This window comes from Nesoenas mayeri (genome assembly GCF_963082525.1).
Source record: "Nesoenas mayeri genome assembly, chromosome: 15".
Lineage (NCBI taxonomy): Eukaryota > Metazoa > Chordata > Aves > Columbiformes > Columbidae > Nesoenas > Nesoenas mayeri.
Window position 1 is genome coordinate 4,882,911 of NC_137559.1, and position 19,368 is coordinate 4,902,278.

At 54.4% G+C, this 19,368-nt stretch overlaps 2 protein-coding genes across 2 annotated transcripts in view; one reads left to right on the forward strand and one right to left on the reverse strand.

Moving 5' to 3' along the window:
* The window catches only part of SLC5A10 (solute carrier family 5 member 10), a gene marked incomplete at both ends in the record, with an annotated part of 38,319 nt that overhangs the window by 13,634 nt on the left and 5,317 nt on the right, over positions 1–19,368 (forward strand). The window contains one exon of the mRNA XM_080353919.1: positions 2,268–2,403. Coding sequence (XP_080210045.1) covers positions 2,268–2,403 — 136 coding nt within the window. The remainder of the gene's footprint in view (positions 1–2,267; positions 2,404–19,368) is intronic.
* FAM83G (family with sequence similarity 83 member G) lies at positions 61–16,813 on the reverse strand (the record flags this gene model as incomplete). Its single annotated transcript, XM_080353918.1, has 5 exons — positions 61–480; positions 3,968–5,414; positions 6,331–6,455; positions 10,007–10,174; positions 16,319–16,813. The coding sequence occupies 5 exons, from the start codon at positions 16,811–16,813 to the stop codon at positions 61–63; spliced, it is 2,655 nt and encodes an 884-aa protein (XP_080210044.1).

Sequence of the window (19,368 nt, forward strand, 5' to 3'; positions counted from 1 at the left end):
CCTGGGCTCCAGGCACGCTCTACCACCGTTCTCACCACACAAGTCCACCTGCGTCAGTGCCTAGTGGTCCTTCTGGCCGGTGGTCTCAGGGGGCTTCTTTTTGGAGTCAATAGAAGCACCTGTGTTTCCTGCAACCCTGTTCTTGAGGTGCTTGGACTGCGACAGTTTGGAGAGAGGGATGCCGAGGGGTGTCCTCATCTCCTCCGTTGTCTTCTGGCTTTCTGGCAGGGAGGTTAAGCGTTTGCTTGATGCTTTGGGGTTGCCTGGGGAGAGGTGGCCGGGCTGGGTGGGCTTGCTGGGGCTGAAGGCTTTGCTCTGCCAGTAAGGCTGGCTGCCTGCAATGGTCTTTTTGGGTTCAGCTCCATCCCCTCTGTATTTGGTGGCCCCAAGGTGTTTCTCATGCGTGGGGGAGCAGGAGACCTCCTTGCCTTGTTCTCTGCCCACGGGGTTCCTGGATTGGTAGCGGTAGATGTGCGTCCCCTATTTGTTAAGGAGCAAAGAGAAGAGTTACTGCTGGTGTAAGGGTGCTGTGGCCCTACAAGGACACCCCTTCACATGTCTGCACTGTGGACTTGATCCTTGTGGACAAATCCTTCCAGCACCTGGCATACTGCCTTGCCCAAATTATTCTGAGACTGGTGGCAGCTCAAAACTGCCTCGTCTTAACCAGTGCTGCTCCTCTGATTTCTTGCTTTGGCAACGCACTGTCCTGCACATCAGAACATCTCAGCAGCTGCTTCCCGAGCAGCCCCGGCAGCCCGGAGCTTGTCCCGAGCCAAGTCATTGCTGCCTGGAGATCCAGGACCAAGGACGCCAGCAGCATCTCAACACCTTCTCTCCAGCAGCAGCCTGAACACCCGTTTTAATTATCTAAGCATTAATTTCAGGCCCAAAGAGTGTTCAGTCATCCAGACCCAACCTGTGGGATTAGATGGCTACCGAGATTAGATGAAAGGATGGAGGGTTGGGAGAGGAGGTGGGATCAGCAGACAACAGTGAGCTGCAACACCGCTGCGGGGGTGGCTCTGATTAGCTGGGTTGAGAGACACGTTTGGATTGGGTCTAAGCACCATTAAACTTAATTCTGGACTGGTTAAGGCCTTAACACACAGCTGTGGTCACCAGATATTTATCTTCCTCTTTGGGTGTGTCTGCACCGCAATTGGGAGGTGTGATTGCACCCTGTGCAGACGTACCCAGGTGAGATGGGATCTGGCGAGCACAGGTGCTGATGGCAGGACGAGCCGGGAGGCTGCACCGACCTGCCCTGCCGCTGCCACGACCCCCGTGCTGCCTGCGCCGCATCTCCACCGAGCTGCTGGCAACATCTCGGGGTTCAGTGGTTTAGTCCCAATATCCCAATGGCCTCTCAGGTCCTTAAGACACCTGCTTTGACCAAGAGGGTTGCATTAAAGCAGTTCAGCTTAGGTAATGCTAGATTAATTTAATTATTTTGCTTAAAATCAGTGTAAAGGTCTGAGATGTCTTCAGGTGGGAAGGACTAAGGGTGATTAGCTCCTCTCCCTTGGAGGTAATGGCGTGCCTGGTGTGGTGCACATGGTGCCTCAGCTGGATGGTGGGTTCTGTGGCTCCTGATATACTCTGACTCTTGGGCAAAAGTTAAACCACAGGTTCCCTGAGCATCCCATCCCAGGAACCAGCACCCTGTCCATCCTGCCCACCAGTGGCACGAGCCAGGGTTTGCTCAAAAGTGACCAGATCCTGCCAGATGCTGAGCAGTTCTCTGTAAGCCTCTGGGGAGAGCCTGAGCTCTTTTGTAGCCAACATTTCCTACAGATGATACCTGTTGAAGAGTGATTGCCTCAAAGCCCAAGGGCTGGCTGTATTGTGAATGGACACAGCTTGGCCAGAACTTTGAGGTCTGATGGTTTGGACAGTTTGGCTGGTAGAGCTGTGGTGGGAGGAGGCTGGACGTGGTGTCCATTTCATTGTGGTCACTCTTTGGGGAGGAAATTGAATAGAAGGGGCAAGAAGGGAGAGGATGGTGGTGGGGAATGGTTGATCCTGGCAGCAGGACATGCTGCTGTGGTTGCACTGGGCTTTTGTAGTGCTATGGCACAACACCAACCCGTTGCTGGTCTGGAGAGAAACACAGCCCATGGGTTGGGTATGCATCTATGCTGCTTTTGAGAGCTGCCTTTGGGCCTGATACCTGGTGGCTCCAGCATTTGGAGATGCTCAGGATGCAGTTTAACAAGGAGAAGGCTGCTGTGGAACAGGAGATGTTGGTGGCTGCTCTCCCACAGGTCATCGTCCAGCGGTCGCTCTCTGCTAAGAGCCTGAGTCACGCCAAAGCTGGCTCCATCTTGGCCAGCTACCTGAAGATGCTGCCCTTATTCATCATCATCATGCCAGGGATGATCAGCAGGGTCCTGTACCCAGGTAAGGCCCTGCCGTGTGGACGCAGAGCTGACAGGGTGGGGATTTGTCTGGAAACCTCGGTTCTGGGGGCTCTGCGGGAGGGAGAGGGACAGGAGAGGACCTGCATGTCCCCAGTGCTCTCCTTGTGCTCACTGTGCATCAGCCAGCTCTCCTGTACTCTGTGAACCGTACAACTGGTGTGAGCAGGACTGCTTCATGTATTTCGGCAGGACAGTGCTCCAGAGGTGACTTGGTTGTTGTGTTCTCGATGTGATGGAAAACACGTTTGCCCTGAGTGAGCCTCCACCTGCATTTTGGGCTATGCTCAGCTCTGGGCCAGCACATGATAAATGTGGACCCAGAATAAAAATGTCTGGTGGGGGTTGATGGTGGTTCCTGTCAGAGCTGAGGTTTCTAGAGAGTTAATCAAGGATTGCTTTGGTTTATTTTTTTTTACACACAGGAGAAACAACTCTCTGCACATTTCCACCAGCTGAGCACTGGCTTTCCTAACCCTGACGGTGTATTAATTACCTGCCTTTCATCAAAGGGCCACAACAAGTTATTGCAGGAACACCTACTACTCTCAGCAAGGTGGCACGCAGGTACCTGGGTCACAAAGCATCAAAGGGCTTGGTGCTCCTCACCCTGTGCAGCTCTACAGGACGCAAAAAGGATATTTCATGTGTGACGATTAAAACCCTGCTCTAAGCTCTGTGTCACCAGTTAGGAAGAGAGAAGCAAGTGGACTCTGGGCTAGTAAATTTAAATCCCTGTAAATAGAGATTAGATGCTCAGCTGGGGTAACCTCAAATGGCTTCAGTGATTTCAGCTGCTGATTCAGCCCTGGAGGGTTTGAATGTTCTGAAAACAGCGAGTGCGGAGAAACCCAAATGTTTGGTGATGGTGTAAGAGGCTGCAGTGTTTGGGTGGAAAAACAGAGGATTGACCCTGCAATCCCTCTGCCCAGATGGGGTGATGCTCCTGCCATGGCGGGGGTGCCGGTGTGCACCCCGTGTTTCGTAGTGGGGTGATGAGGTCTGGCATCACTCGTGGATCATCCACGAAGCTGCTGACTGCAATGTTTGCCCACAGAGGTTGCCATCCCTGTTTCTCCACCGTCTTGCTCTGCCTAATTACGTGTCCGAGTGCTTTTACTTTGATGCCAATCAGTTTTGTGAGGAGCTAGAAAACAAGCCTGAAAAGGACACGCCTGCGTGCGCAGTCTGTCCCTGGCTGGGCATGATGCCACCACTGATGGGCTGTGGGATGGGGCCATGAGATAATCTTTAATTCCCAATAACCTGCCTTTTACCAGCCGTTCCAATTGCACTCCCAGACACCAAGAGCTGTGACTTGGCCACGACCTTCCCAACCAAGAGCACCTCTTGAGTGACTCCTACCATTGCCGCGTGTAGGCTGTTATTCTCCTATATGAGGAGTCTGATCTTGGCATCTAGGATGCGACACAAAAACTTAGGGCTGAAACCACACCTTGGCTGAGCTGGCTGGCTGGGTCACCTCCAGGTTTGCAGGCTTCGTAGGGTGGAGGAACATAGAGAAGTTTTATAGTAAAAAGTCCTACCTGTGTGGCACTGCTGGGGTAGGAGCTGTTGCCATCCAGGACGGTGCGTGGCAGCACACACCTAATCTCCACGGCGTTGCTCCTCCTCTTGGTCATGTCCTCCATGCGGACGTGCTTCAGGGATGGGAGGCTTCCCAGAGGGCTGAGGAAGGTGCCCCGGCTGATGTGAGGGTCACTGAGCTTCCTCTGGATGGGAATGATCTCCCCGTTGTGGGTGACGTCCGAGTTGGTTCGCCGGAGTGGCCCATAGCGATCCCTCACCTCAAAATATTCATCTGAGATGGAGGAGGCATTGGAGCGGCGGTAGCTGTGGTCAGCAGAGCTGCTGGAGTAGCTCTCCTGGTCACTGAGAGTGATGTACTCCTCTTCCTCCTCTTCCTCCTCTTCTCCCACCCCATTGTGGGCACAGGGTGGCCCTTTGTCCTCCTGTGGCCCTGCCACTGGCCAGTCTGGCTGGACATGGCAGGTCTCCATTGAAGCTCCTTTGGGGTTCTCTTCCAGTTCCTGCTTCATGCCCGCATGGTTGGCCAGTGGTGGTTGTGTGTCACCCTCTGGGGCAGTGTTGCTGTCACAGGGTGTAATGACTTTGGTCACGAGAACACCAACGGGAATTGTCCTTGGCTTTGGAACCAGGGGCTTGATGTCCTCCTGTGTCTCCTCTGGTGGCTTCAAGCGGTGGCCCAATGGTGAAGTGGCAAACATGCCTGTCTGCTTCATTGTCCAGCTGGTGCCTTCAATGGGGCTGGTAGCGGGGGCTGCAGGAGCTTCCATGGGGGTCTGCGGGGTCTGTCTTTGGCAGGGAGACACCAGAGGTGGCTCTTGATCAGAGTTTTTCTTCATCTCCATCTCCCTGTTCTTCAGCATCTGCCGGTGCTGGGCGCTGGCCTGGGAGACATCGCAGACTTTGATGCGGTTCATCTGTGAGAGCTTCACGTTCTTTATGTTGGGGTCAATAATGTTGATGTAGCCCAAGACTTCGCTCCCGGGCTCGGGGTCAGGCTCGACCCAGGTGGGCAGATAGTCAAACATGTTGGCTTTCTCCAGGTTCAGGAGGCCAGGATGGATGAGGAGGGAGAGGTCTGCTGTGTCACCATGTCTGTCACCTGCCTGGCCCTCGGGCAGGCCTTTGCCTTTGTTCTCCGTCTTCTGGTTTTTATCCTGGTTCTCGGATGAAGTCTTGCTGATCTGGTCAGCACTCTTGGCCTTCACCAGGGCATATTTAGGGTTGATCAGCTTCTTCACCACAGCATTGGCGGGGGTCACCGGCACGACAGAGGGCAGTGTTACGGGCTCGGGTTCAGGCTCTTCACCCATGGAGATGGACTTGAGGCTCACTCCCTTGGACATGAGGTAGAGCTCCTGGAACTGCTTGTCGAACGCCTCCACCACTTGGCCCGAGAGGACTGTGATGACGTTTCGATCTGTCCTGGCTGCAGACCAGGTGAAGCTGGAACAGAAATGTGTTGGAAATTCTCTGAGCACTTGCTGGGAAATAACACACCCCTCCCCAGCACTGGCTTTCCCCAGGGGATCGATGGTGCTGGTAGGGACATGATCTCGCTGTAAACATTAATAATAATGAGATCGAAGGAAAAGCTCTTGTCCTAAATTAGAATGAAGGGTTGAAGTCTTGATCACATGGAACTTGAAGTCAAAATAAAAGGTATTTGCTGTGGGCCAGTTAGTTTTTCACTTTAGTGTTGGTCGTTTTTCCTTTCTCAGTTTAGGTTAATTAAGGAAAGAGACCCGTAAATGTATGTTTTTTGTTGTGGCCAGAAAGTAGGAAATGTTTCAGTTCCATGTTTATGAAACTTGTCTTTTAGAGCTGAAAAGCTTATTGAGAGTCAGCTGTTTCTATCAAAGCAAGTTTTCATTTGGACAAATTGGACAACACTTGGGATAGGAAAAGTTTAACTGGAAAACCTGAGGTCAACATGAGAGCAAGGACTGGCCATGGTTTGGTGCCTTGTGCTCAGCGCCATGTGCTGTCGTCATTGCATCCATGGCAGAAGTACGTGGTGTCCCACCACCTCTGAGAAGGAGGAGAGATGTCCTAGACCTGTCCATGGGTTGGTGGGGGCCCCTTGGTCCCACTCCAAATCTCAGGCTAAGGCCTTGTAAAATCATCTAGTTAAAGATGTCCCTGCTCATTGCAGGGGGGTGGACTAGGTGACCTTTGAAGTTCCCTTCCAACCCAAACTATTGTATGATTCTATGATGTCACAGGTTAGGAGGAGAAGAGCAAGTCTGAGATGGAGCCTTGTGGCCAGGCTGGGCAGAGACCAGGACTTGGACCACATGGGTCCACGGTGGTCTTTGACCAACACCTTTGTGGGGTGGGCAAGGAAGACGCTGCTGATTACCTGTAGGATCCACACATGGCTCGGTCCCCATCCACAAACATGAACTTCTGGGCCAAAACCCCTTTGAACTTGGTGGCTGAACGTGTGAAAAACTCTGTCCCCCCTGTGCTCCGGACTCGCAGGTTCTGCAAAGCAAAGGCAGAGGTGTGAGCAGAAGCAAACGGCTGGTCTGCAGAGCATTGTCACACCTTCACCAACACCTGAGGATGCTCCGTGGCCCCTCTGAGCACTGGGAAATGTCCTTCAAGGCCGGCTTACGGGAGGCCACAGTGATAGGAAGATAAAATAGTTTGCTCAGGGCCACCCAGCGAACCAAGGACTTGGCTTCAAGAATTTCCCACTTTGCCCGTGTGTTGGGCAGAGTTTTCTACCTCTTGAACTCAGCGCTGCCCATGTCCGTGGGTGAGCCCCATGTGACACTGCTGCCAAACTTTCCATCTCCTGCAATCTGTGCAAATGTCACCATGGGAGAGGTGATTCTCCACCTCTGACCCAGCAGGAGATGTACAAAGAAGGGTTTTTAGGGGGAGCTGGTCACCCCAGGACAGTGCATGTGGACCTGATGGCAGTGGGCTTGCCCTCCACCTGGCTACCCTCTCTCTGTGCTCCAAAATCTGAGCATCTCCCCATGTTTTTAATGGTGAGTGGGGGAAAAAAAGTAAAAAGACAAAAAAAAAGTGAGGCAACATCTGCAACATCTTTTCACCCTTGGGAAACGAAACCGGGAGACGTGGGCCAACAGGGTTCATTGCATGGTGTGTCCCTGCGGAGGTGGCTCAGGAGTGAGACATTTCCCCGAGCAGGGAGCCGGGGCATGGAGCGGCAGCCCAGGCTTTGAGAAAGTGACTTTTATCTTCAGTCTGGCTCATGCCTCTATATTTTGTTTTCTGGAGGGCACCAGCACATTTTTGCAGTGGAGCAGATAGCATCTTTCACTGCAAATGGTCTCCCCGGGGTGAGGAGAAAATATTTTCTCATGAAAACACCTGCATTCCTCCTATTCTTGCTGGGATGTTGGCAACACCACTGCTAAATGCACCGTGTTGTCACTAGGTCATACCTTCCATGGCTGGTTTTCTTATTTGTGGTTTTGTTTTGTTTTTAAAAAGCATGAAAAGTATTTGTCTTCTCCACCTCCAGCATTCCTTATCTGCTTCCCTGGGGTCTCCCCTCGCCCTGTAGCCCATGACCCAGCACAGCCCTAAGCTGGGGTGCAAGCTGAGTTTGGGCACCCCTGGTCCCCACTCCTGCAAGCCTGGTAAGGAGGGACAGGATTCAGTTCTGGTTTTAGCGTGATGTTAAAGCAAAGGCTTTCCCAGCTGGGTTTCCAGGGAAGTTTTCCACACTAAGTGGAAAAGTGCGGTTGCTTTTTGTTGTGGGTTTTTTTTGTTTGTTTTTGTGGGATTTTTGGTGCTTTTTTTTTTGTATTTTCTAGCATTCAGCTTTTTGCCTGGTGTGGCTGGGGGGAATCCAGTGCTGAGCACCCCAGTGCCCGGCAGTGGGCAGCACTAGGGGCGGCTGGCAAGGAGGTTGGGGTGACAATTCCCATCCATGTCCCATGTTGTTCCTACACATGTGGCTTTCCAGGGAGCGGAGATCACACCGGCAGCTGCTGGGTAACACTTGCACCCAAGGCTGAGCCCTCTACCCATCACCCGCATGGGGTCCCTGACTCACAGCTCCCCCAGGACACCAATCTTTCCTGTTCCAAACCAAACTTTCACACAACGGCACAAAGCAGCCGTGGGTTTTTCTCAGGTAACACCCCAGGGACCGCATCTCCCTAAAATCAGGGTGCTGGTTCCCTTTCCCTGCCTCCTCGCTCCCGGCGTGTTGCTGCTGTTAGGTAAGATCTGTTTATTTAATCTCTCCCAAGCCGAGCGTGCAGCAAGCGAGCGCCCGGCGCCGTGGCCGCCTGCCGAGCCTGGGACGGGCTGAATCACTCCACAAACACTCGCCGTTGCTCAACAAAGCGACTGTCTTGCCCGAGCCGGCTTGCTAATTGTGAAGCGTGGAAGGCACTGAGATAACGATGTTTCGTTAGCATCTCCTGGCTAACGAAGCAGCAGCTCCCAGACACTGCCCTAGTTTCCTCACTGCCTCCTGCGTCCCATGCCAGCAAATTGGCTGCAATATGTGGCAAATCCCAACTTCTAGACGTGTTGCCGAGCTCTGCAGATGTTCTCCTGCTTTTCCAGTCCTTCCACCGGGTTGCATTAAAACACCGGTGTGCGTCAGCTCTGGCTTTTCTGGTCTCGGAGCAGCAGCAGTCTGCAGGATACCAGTTTGGACATGGGTCAAAGCTCAGCTGAGTCTGCTTTAATTGTTGTGAGCAGCAATTAAGCAGGGCTGGCAGGTTTGTTAGCTGGGGAAGGTGTGATGCTTGGCTGGCTGATGCTTTTGGCTCCCTGGGAAGGGGGTCCCTAATTTCCCCGTGTCCCAGCCCAGTGTTGAGGGTGTCGTGGCTCCTACGTGTTCCTGCTCAGCCGGAGGTTCGCCCTCACTGTAAGCAAATTTTGGTGAGCTTGCCTGGGCATGGGCATCCCCGCCAGCCGTTTGGCAGCTGACGTGCACGGCTGGGTGACGTCAGGTGCAGAAACATCACTTTTCTGCCAAGCAACAGGCGAGGCTGAGTGACTCGCAGGCAGCGGGTGAAGCACAGCCAGGAGAGGGGTGTCTGCAAGCCCCAGATTTAAATTGCTGGGCTGCTCCAGCATGTTTGCATCTGTCACTGGTGATTGGAGGGTTGTGCCCAGCAGAGAGCACAGGGCTCTGTCCAGAACAAGGGTCCTCACTCCTGAGGCTGATATAACCCCCTGTTCCCTGCTCTGCCCCTTCAAGCTCCTCCACCTTTGCATGAGCACCATGCAAAGTGATTTCTGCTGCACTCCCCACATGCACAGAGATGTGTAAGGACTTTTTGGACACTTTGGGCTGGGGCCCAAGCTGCTGTGCTGCTGGGCATCCTCCGTGCTGCTTTATCTTCCCTCTTTTCAAACAGGATTTGTGCACGGTGGGTGAACACAGTGTGTGCGGGCAGATCGGTCCCCCCGGTGCGCTGCCCAGTGAGGGCATCCTTGGCAGCTGCCGGGGCCACAGGCAGCTCCCTGCTCCGCTCCTGGCCCCATGCTGGGGTGGAGGACCCAGGAAAGGGGAAAACCTAGTTTTTTAATTCCAGCCTCTGACTTGCGAGAAAGCCTGAAAGCGAGAGAACCGGCTGGTGGTTGCTCCTGCCAGTCCCGTACTTGGGGCTGATGACAACCCAGCCCTGGCAGAGCATCCTGCCTCTCGCACTATTCCTTTTGCAGTCTTATTCACCAGCAAGGGCTGAGAATGGAGGTTTGCCCTGGGCTTTGCAGTGCCCTTCAGCTCCCTGAACCCCATTTGCACCCAAACCAACCCCAGATGGTATTTGAAGCCCCGCTGGGGTTTCTGCATCCAGCTTTGCTGGGTTGAAATTTGTGTCCCCATCTTTCACTTTTCACCTCTGTTCTGCTGCTTCTGGGTTTGGGCATCACCTTCAGCTTTGGCTACATGGAAAATTGACTTAACTCATCTGGTACTGCCAAAAGTTTTGGGGTTGTGATGCCCCCAAGAGAGGAGGGAGCAGGGCTGGTAGCTCTGATTATGTCCCTGCATTGGAAGGGGTCACCCAGTCCCTTTGGGTCACCCGTACCTTCAAGTGTCCGGCATGCATGTGGGCTCGCTCACACATCTGAAGGAAGTGCTTCACGTTGGTCTCATCCAAAATGATGTAGACTCCCACTTTCCTCTTGAAACCCGCGTCCAGGAGGTCCTTGAAGATGTCTACGTCGGTGAACATGTCCATGACTACCGCGATGACCTAGAGAGAGAAGAGACATGAGTATGGGTGGCATGGCCAGGTGACAACCCTGGGGTGTAGCTGATGGAAAGCAGGAGCCCCCTGTCCTGTTCCTCTGCTGTCACTACCGGTTTGGTCTTCTGTGGTGGCCTATAACACGATATACTTGTGAAAAAGGGATTTCTCAGGGAGTATCTACCTTTCTTGCCTCTAACCAGCTCCACACATTTCAGAGACCAGTTTCTGGCTGAGAAGTTTGGTGTTTCTTTGCTGCAGCCCCATCATGGGGAGTACCAGAAGGAGAAACCGGTGATGTAAGGATGTGTCTGTCTGTCCGAGGGCAGGTTGCACAGGGTGTCTGCTGTCTCTGGGGTTATTATGCATGCTTGTGTTCAGAGAAACAGCATAAAAAAAAAAGCTAGAAGTGACTATAAGCTTGGTAGAAAGTATCTGGACACTCTTGGGATGCATTCAGGAGCTGAAATGACTTTTAATACCTTTTTAAAAAACAGGCTAGGGTGTGAGCTGACAAGGTTGCTCAAAAGCAGGCAGGAGCTTGCAGCTCCCAGTGCCTGCGAATGGCTGATGTTCCAAGTCCAAGCTGCAGCTGCTGGCGCTGTGGTTGGGTTCAAGGTCAGCTCTGCACTCTGGGCCCGAAGCAGAGCACTGGGGACGGTTGGTGGTTTTGTTATCAGGGCTGCAGATCACTTTATTGGTCTCACTGCATGCCTGGGAGCCTGGACGATGGTACCAGCACCCTGTACAGTGACAGCAGGATTTGTCATAAGGCAGTGTCACTGTTCTCTGCAAGCTGGAGCTGCCTTTGCACCCAGGGAATTTGCTGCTGTGGTGAAGCTGGGGCGAGTCCCGCGTGTGATAGAAAGATGTGTCTGTGCCGTGTCCAGCTGCACTGGGGTTTTGCTGGGATGGTTCTCTGGCCACCAAAGTTCACTCCATGCCTGTGGATTTGCCTTCCCAGAGGTGGCATCGCCCACGGCACAGTGGTGAGCAGCAGCGGTGCAGAGACGTGTGTATCAGAGGGGCTGCAGGCAGATGAGCATCTCGGTGCAATCCCTGGGTAGCAATCGGGTAGCGCAGCCCTGTCTGCCTCCCCTTGTCCTGCATGGGGTGGCAACAGCCACGCAGGAAAGCGGCTTGTCCTCAGGGCACTGGCGTGTCACTATATCATTGTCCCATGCTTGGAAACCCGTCAGTGCCACCATGTTTGTGGCTGTTCCTGTGTTGGGGGAGATGGGGGCTCTTGGTCCTTTGCCCCTCCAGGAGGACACAGGGGGGCCCTGGGATGCTTCTTCCTTGGGAGAGAAGGGATTAGAATGGTATCAGGCACTTGTACACTCAGGCACGTTCAGACCAGGGTTCTCAAAGCATCAAGCTGCCTTTTAATTAGTTTTGTGCCACAGGAGGTGGAGAGCTTTAATTAGGAAGAGGATTGTGCATGATGACACTGTCGGCTCTTCCTTTTCTGCAGGCAATGGGGCAAGGAGCGAGGCTGCCTGGGGAGCCCCAGCCCATGTTGGTTCTGGTGCTGCCTTGACCTCCCTAACCCTGGCCACACACAAGCATTTCAGGAGATGCCAGTGAGCCAAGTGAGAGGGGATTTCATGGCTGTGCCACTTGATTTAAGCCAAATTTCCTTTTATCCTCACCTGAGAGCCTCTCAACAGCCCTTGTCATGAAAGGACAAATCCTCATTTCCTTGTGCAACCGCTCATGTGTTTTGCATGTCCTCGATGTCCTGGTGGGGAAATTGAGGCAGAAAACTGGGTATCACTTTGCATGGGCCGTCCAGCTAGGGCTGCGCTTGTCTCGCCAGCAATGTAAAGTGGGACAGGTTCAAAGCTACTCCTAAAGCTCAGGGCTTGGCTTTTCTATTTGCAACAACTGGGGAGAAGCTGTGCTGTCTGCTGCAAGTGTTGGGTGGGGGACACCTGCGCTGGGATGGTGTCTCCCCAGCTGGAGAAGGTGGGTTTGATGTCAGACACTTTCCTCATGTCTCCGACACCGATGCTACCTGTGGCCATGGTCATGTCACTTTGCCTGTGCGATGTTTTTTCTCCAGCGGTGTTTGAGGGCTTATAAAATGGTGATGAGAATAGTATTGCTTCTGTTTTGGGAGGAAAAAGGCACTTCCTCACTGTGGTCCTGGCATTCCCAAGGCCTTGGCTCGCTGCCATGGCTCTGAAGATGGGAAGATGCTTTGCAGGGATGCGAGCAGGGCACGGTGATGTCCACCCCCCCCAGCACCGCTCATGGTGGGGGATGGCAAGCAGGCAGCGTGCTGCAAATGCCCACATTTTCAACCCGATTCCTCCTGTTGGGCTGGTGCATCTTGTCGCTTCTCAATGCTTCTGCTTCCCTCCCTGCCGCGTCTTGCCTGCAGGGCAGGCTTGGCCTCCGTTTGTCACCAGGATCTCACACCATCTTGCCAACGCGCTGCCCTGGCACGAAATGGGCTGGGGAGAGTAAGAACAGTGCTGGCAGCGCTCCTGGTGCTGTGACTGTCCGGGGATCACGGGGATGAAATCTGCTGCTGGGCTGCCTGTGCTTGAACCTGAGCTGCGACCAGTTGGGTCCAGGCCAAACCCAGGTGTGGGGTTTAATCTGCAAAGAATGGAGGTTGTTCTGCTCCGGAGAAGTGAAATCCAGTGTGCTGTTTGCTCCCCAGCCCAGGGAATGGGAGTGTCTGGAGCAAACACTGCTGTCCTGCTGAGGGGAGCGAGCTTGATCCCTCTGTCACCTCTAACCTCGTGCTCAGTGCTGGGATGGTTCCTGGCAGCAGGAGAGTTGCGTCTCTTCCCAAAACCCCTTTGCTGCTGCATCATCTCAGGAGCTTTGCCATCCCTTTGCTGTTCATCTGGAGGGCGCAGAGAGGACCAGGCAGGGGATGTTTTTTTTCCCAGGAGCTGCCAAGGTCTGCTGGATGCAGCAGATGTTTTGGTGCCGGGTCCCAACCCCGTGAGGAGTGTCAAGCATCACATCACCTCAGACACCGAGCAAACAATGTTGGGATCCTACTGAACAGCTTGGATGAGCACGTAAACTGCAGGATCATGTTTTATAGAGGAAATTACAGCTCTTTATTAGCTCACTCTGAGTCATCAGATAATGACTTTTGGGGCGCACCACGTGGGCATTCAATAAATTAGGGAGGCACCAAGGCACAATTAGAGGAAGCGCGTTGGGATGAGGGAGAGGTGGGACAAGTAACGTTAATAATTGCTCTCCCCTGTCACCCCTTTCATCCAGGAATGGCAGAAGGTTTTGTAAACAGTAATTAATAGAACCTCCCAACCTTTGCTGGAAGTTGCTCAGGATAATTATGTCACCACAATCCCAGCCTGGAACCTCAAGTGCAGAGAAGAGGTCAGAATCGCTGCTGTCCCCACTGGCTTTTGGCCAAGGTCAGTGTTTTCAGCCTGCTCTGGTTTCTGGTCAGATTGACCCAAAATCCAAAGAAATCTAAAGAAGAGAGGAGGAAGAGGTGCCTCCCCACCCCTCCCACAAGCTTTACAGCCCTAGGGGATCTGCATCAAGATGAAGACAGCTGTGCCGTGCCTGGACCTGGTGAAGGTCTCCAGGGTGAAGCCTCATGTCCCTGACCACCTCTGTTTGTTGCCCACGAAGATGAGGATTTGCTAGGAGAGCAGGGACATGGTTACAGGATCCTGCCTCTCTTGGCTTCCATTTATTCCGAGAAAGAGCAGGAGATTATTTGCATCCCCTGTTCCGGCTCGCCTGGGTTTGCCTCTCCGCAGAGCAAAGCTCTGAACTCAGCAGCATTTGGCCTTGATCCTGCAGGCAAGTAGGTTCATCTGCACCATCAAAGGGGCTTCACATCCCAGCTCTTGGCTTCCTCACCCCAGCTCTGAGCTGCTGGGAGCCTTTCCAGCGTCAGCAATGCTCACGCGGGCTCTGAACTTTCTTTGTCTGGGCCATCTGTCGGGTGAACTTTGCTCTTCCAGCCACAGGACGGCAAACCCGCGTGGCAACGTTTGGTGCTTGGCACCTGGGAGTATTCCTGACCGAGTGGCTTTGACAACGGCTGGAGCAAGGGTCAGGCTCTGGGATGTGGCACTGACGCTCTCCTGAGCTTCTTTATGGGAGGATGAACAGCACGGGTATTGCCCAGTGAGATGGGACAATTCATCTGGGATCTCCGCAGGAGCACTGCAGAAAGGATGTGCCACATGGCCAGCCTATGTGACATCTGATGGGGTGGCAGCTGGACTGTTCCTCTGTCCCATCTTGGCTTCCTCAGTTGAACCCTTTCACCTCTGAGCTGCCATGAAGACCTTAAGCCTCGGCTGAAAGCTCTGGGTGCAGAGGAGGGGGGTCTAGCCCAGTGTCCCCATGCTTAGGAGCACCCACACTGGTGGTCACCTGGGCGCAGCTGTGTGACAAACTGCGGTCCTCATATAGGAGATGGGGGGTCTGGAAGCCCCGCAGACTACAAGTTTGAAGTTACACACCCATGTCTACGTTTTCTTGGATGCCACAACAGCCAAGCAGTGGTGTCACCACATCTCATCCCACCAGCAAGGGACCACCTGGACCAGGAAGCAGAGCCCAGTCCTGCTCACGTGGTATCAAGGTACCGGTGACAAGCACAGCGGCATCAACCGCGGCCCCGTCCCTGCGGCTTGGAGACGCTTCAGGGAGAGGTGGGGACGGTGCCGACAGCGGGGCCTGGCAGCTGCCTGACTCACCCGCCGCTCTGCTGAGCAGGAGGTGGTGGGATGACTCAGGAGATGCTGTCGGTGTGGGGGCAGGTGGGAAGCGGTGAGTAGGCAAAGCCAGGCAGGAGCTGCAAGCCCAGGTCAGAGGCAGCTGGAAAGACCCAACAATGAGACATTTGTAGTGGGCGAGTTCTCCCATCCTCCATCCCAAGGGGCTTCAGCCTTCCCTTCCCTTTGCTCACTGCAAAGCCCTTTGGTGGGGGAAACGTTGCAGATAAGGACAGGTCACGTCAGTTTTTGCAAGGTGACAGTGGCCAGAGATGGCATCAGCCATCCCTGTGAGCCTCAGACATGTCAGGATATCAGTTTTCCTGCCTGAGCTGGAGCTTCTTGTGCTCAGACCCATAGCCCTTGGTCCTGGAGACGCTCTGGAGACTGTACACCACCAGGCTTCTCTCCCTCCTGCTAGGATCTGCCAGCCCCAGGACCATCCCTGGAGCCAGGCAGACATAACACATCCTCACCTGTCTCCCCCTGCTCCATGGCCACCCTGGCAAGAGTCTCCCTGTTTTCCCGCTGGACCATCCCTGGGGTTGGGATGCTCCTCCCTTGGAGCTGGATTTCTCAAGGAAGTGGACACACAGAGCTCAAAGGGCTTCCAAGCACCACAAAACTAGCAAATACTGACCCCTCCTATGCTTCCCAGCTGGAACTGGGTCACTGGGAAATATCACTTCTGGCCTTCAACACATGCCACATCTCCCTCCTTCCCTGCTCCTCCTGCCCATGACACCAGCCTGACTCCATCGCTCCTGCACCCCACCTCCTTTCTCCTTGCTCTGATGCCACAGGGAGGACAAGCCTCAACCCAAATCCCTTTGGCATTTCCCCGGCTTTGTTCTACACATCAGCTCATCCTTTCCCTCTTAAAGCCAGGATGAGGCCACCTTGGAGCACTGCAGTGAGTGCAGGCCAAGCTTGACCCTCGTTACATGTCAGCATCAGACCGGTAGCTTTGGCTGCTTTGCCCCAGGGCTGAATTTGGCTCCTCCGGTTCCTGCGTGTTGCCGCATGCAGTCACACGGAGCTCTGGAAATACCAACTGTGAGGTGCCTGGGACCATGGGCTTGCAGCTGGGAAGCAGTTCAACCCATTTTTCTCCACGGTGGTTTTCACCACAGCCCCGTAGGGACCCCAGGATTAACGATGCTGCCGTGCGGATCACAAGAAGGGCCACATTGCTCCAGGGAGCGTTGGACCAGGCTAAGAGCATCCTCAGCAAAACCTGATCCCCAAGTATCGATTACACTGAACAAACATGGAAAAACCCAAGTGCTTGACCCTGATGCCTTTGCTCAGATAGAGCTTCCTGCAGGATGGGGATTGCCTGGCTGAGCTGGACATTAGAATCTGTCCTTGGCAGGACAGCCTGGGCCAAATCCTGCCCTGTCCCCGCAGCGGACCTCACCTTCTGAGCCTGGCAGATCATCTTCCGCACCACCTCCTTGATGTGCACTTGCCCCTCGATGGGTGGCTGCATGTAGACGGTGGCGCGGGTGACACCACGGTAGGCAATGGTCTCGGGCCAGCCCAGGTCCAGCTGGGGGATAGAGCGGTCGGACCGCTGGGGCCAGTACTCCAGGGAGGGGGCCACGTCCTGCTCATCCTCTTGGCTGTTGTGGTCACCTTCGTTGTCCCCCGCGCTGCTGCCGTGACGTGGGATGTACTCAGAGCCGGGGTCGTACGTCTCCAGAGTGTCCAGGATCTTCTTTAGCTCCAGCTCAGAGAGGAAATCCCTGATGTTCTCCTTCTTCAGGACCTCATAGAAGGCATCAGGGCCACGGGAGGCCAGTGCCTCCAGGGCCAGGCGTTGCTCCTCACTGTAGAAGAACTCGGGTTTGGACTCACTGGACCTCCAGTTGACATGGCTGTCGTCCAGGCACTGCACCTGGGAGAAAGCCATGGTGACCGTGCACACCGGTGCCCTCTCCGAAGGGAGCTCTGTACCTCCAGTAAGCACCGGACGTCAACAATAAGTAAGGAATCAATTATTCCCCAGTCTTTAAATACACGATTTGCTTGGCTTTGCCCTCCCCAGCTCAATGCGCAGCTGGGGAAACGTTCTGCTCCTTTCTCCACCGGCTCCTGCCACGCTGGAGCTCTTCTTGGCCGGGGAGGAGGATTCGGTTTCTCACTTGCTCCCGGCTCTGCCAGCGAGGAAAACCTGGAGCTTCCCACAGCTGGGGCTGCCGGGCAGAGATGGCCCCGGGCAGACACACACGGGAAGATCCTCTACCTCCGGCTCCACGCTCTTCTCATCCTCCACTCTTTCAAGACAACAATAATACTGGATAAAAGAAAAAGTGGAAAACAAACGAACAAACAAAAAGGCTTAATAAGGAGCAGAGAAAAGCAGGATTTCTCAGCCCAGATGCTCTCTCGGGTTATCGTTTCTGGAGAACCGGGTCAGCTGGTGGGTTTTGCGGCAGCGAGCGTCTCCATCAGCCTCTCGTGCATTGCCCTGGTCGGTTATTTCGGGCTCCTGCCAGCACACACAGTGCCGGGCCGGACAGGTAAGAGCAAGAAGTGAAAAGAGGAAAAGCAGAAGAGTGAATCATCGCTCCGCCCTGCCCCACCTGCCATCACATGCTGCCTCCACGCATTCCCAGCCCTGCTGCACGTTAACTCTTTCGGCTGATGTTGGCCTCACACCTCTGCCCTGACCCCGGGGTCCCCCGGGACCCTGTGGGAGGTCAGTGGGTGGCTGGGGTGGGGTTTTGAGTGTTTGTCATAAGAAAAAAAGGTCTCTTCCCTAAAATCTCCCCCTGGTAAACCGGTATTTTCCAGGAAAGCAGCTCTGGCTCATGGTTAACCCCTCCTGTGCCAAGCACAAGGATCCTCATGCTGCTGCGGGAGCTCGGAGCCCAGGTGGGTCCTGGGGGCAGCACGAGGTTGGAGCTGCCATAATGGCTCAAAGCTGCACCAGGGGGTTTAGACTGGACATGAAGAAATGTTTCTTTACCAAGAGGTATGTCAAACACTGGAAGAGGCTTCCTGGGGAGGTGCTTGATGCCCCAAGCCCGTCGGTGTTTCAGAGGCATTTGGACAATGTCATTAATAACATGATTTAACTTTTGGTCAGCCCTGAAGTGGTCAGGCAGTTGGACTGGAGATCATTGTAGGTTCCTTCCAACTGAAAATAGTCTGTTCTTATTCTATCCCATCCTCTTCCCAAACCTTCCTCTTCTTTGGCACAAGATTTGCAGCAGGGACATTGTCACAGTACTTGACCTTGCTATGGCAGATTGTGTTAAGAATGGGAAAAAAATCCCCACCTTGGATTAATCAGTTGATGCTTCCAAGCCAGAACCACAGAGCTTTATACTTGGAAACTCAGATAGAGATGAATTTCAAGAATCAAGGTCAGGTTCTTGCACCTATGCAAAAAAAAAAAGAAAGGGAAGCGCCAGGGGCTGCGTCTCGCTCCCTGGCGCTGGAGCAGCTCAGCTGGATTCGCAGCCGTGGAAATGAGCCCAGCTTGAGTCAGGCTCCGCAGGCAAAGCCACCTGTCTGTCCGGGTGCTCGGCCACCAAAGTACTCCTCGGCGCAGACATGGTGGCCACGCAGCATCCCGGCTGCCCCATCCCTGTCCAGGACTCGTGGTGCGGTGAAGGGTCAAGCTCAGGGAGGGTTCAGGAGGAATTTGGGCTGCTGAGAGGAAACAGTGGCTTTTCTCCCTTTGCGTTGGAGCTACAGGGTTTACGCAAGTGCACAGTAGAGGCTGATAAAATCACCCCTCTGCCCACCTCCCAGTATGAAATTGTGCGTCAGACTGTGCCCAGCTCCGGTCTGTGGTGTGCAGGAGGTGGCAGCGGGGACAGGGGGATGCGGGGATGTGACAACCGTGTGTTGGGATCAGGGCACGGAGGGAGGAAGCGTTTGGCTCCCACTGAAAATGGGCTCAGGAGGTTTTCCAGATGGAGCTGACGACTACACGGAAAAGCTGTGCTGACCCCGCGGGGGTTTCCTAGTGGTGGGGCATCACCTCCACACCACGACATGGGCAGTGAGGGGTGCAGCAGAGGCTGAGGGTGTTGGAGGCAAAACTGGGTATTTTGGGTGAAATCCCAGTCCTGTTGAGCAAGCGGTGGTGGCCACTTTGCTGGGACAGCAAGGGTGACAGAGCTCAGCACCCCTGTGGCCTAGAGGGTCGGTCCCCACCGTTGCGGATGTCCTCGCTCGGTCGCCCCGGGCTGACCCAGCCGGACAGGCAGCACCTGGCGCAGACACGGCACTGGGGCTGGCTCCTCCTGGCTGCGGATGGAAGCATTAATTACAAGCTAATTAATTTCCTAACTCTAACAGAGGGATCTAATGACAAAATGAGGCAGTGGGGAGCGACACTGGGCTCTGCTCCCAGCTCGGGGGCTCCAACTGCTCTCCATGGGTTTGGCTCCCGCTTCCTGCGCGCTGCCGGGTCCCACCGAGCGGTTCGGTGGCAGAGCTGAGCCCTGGGGC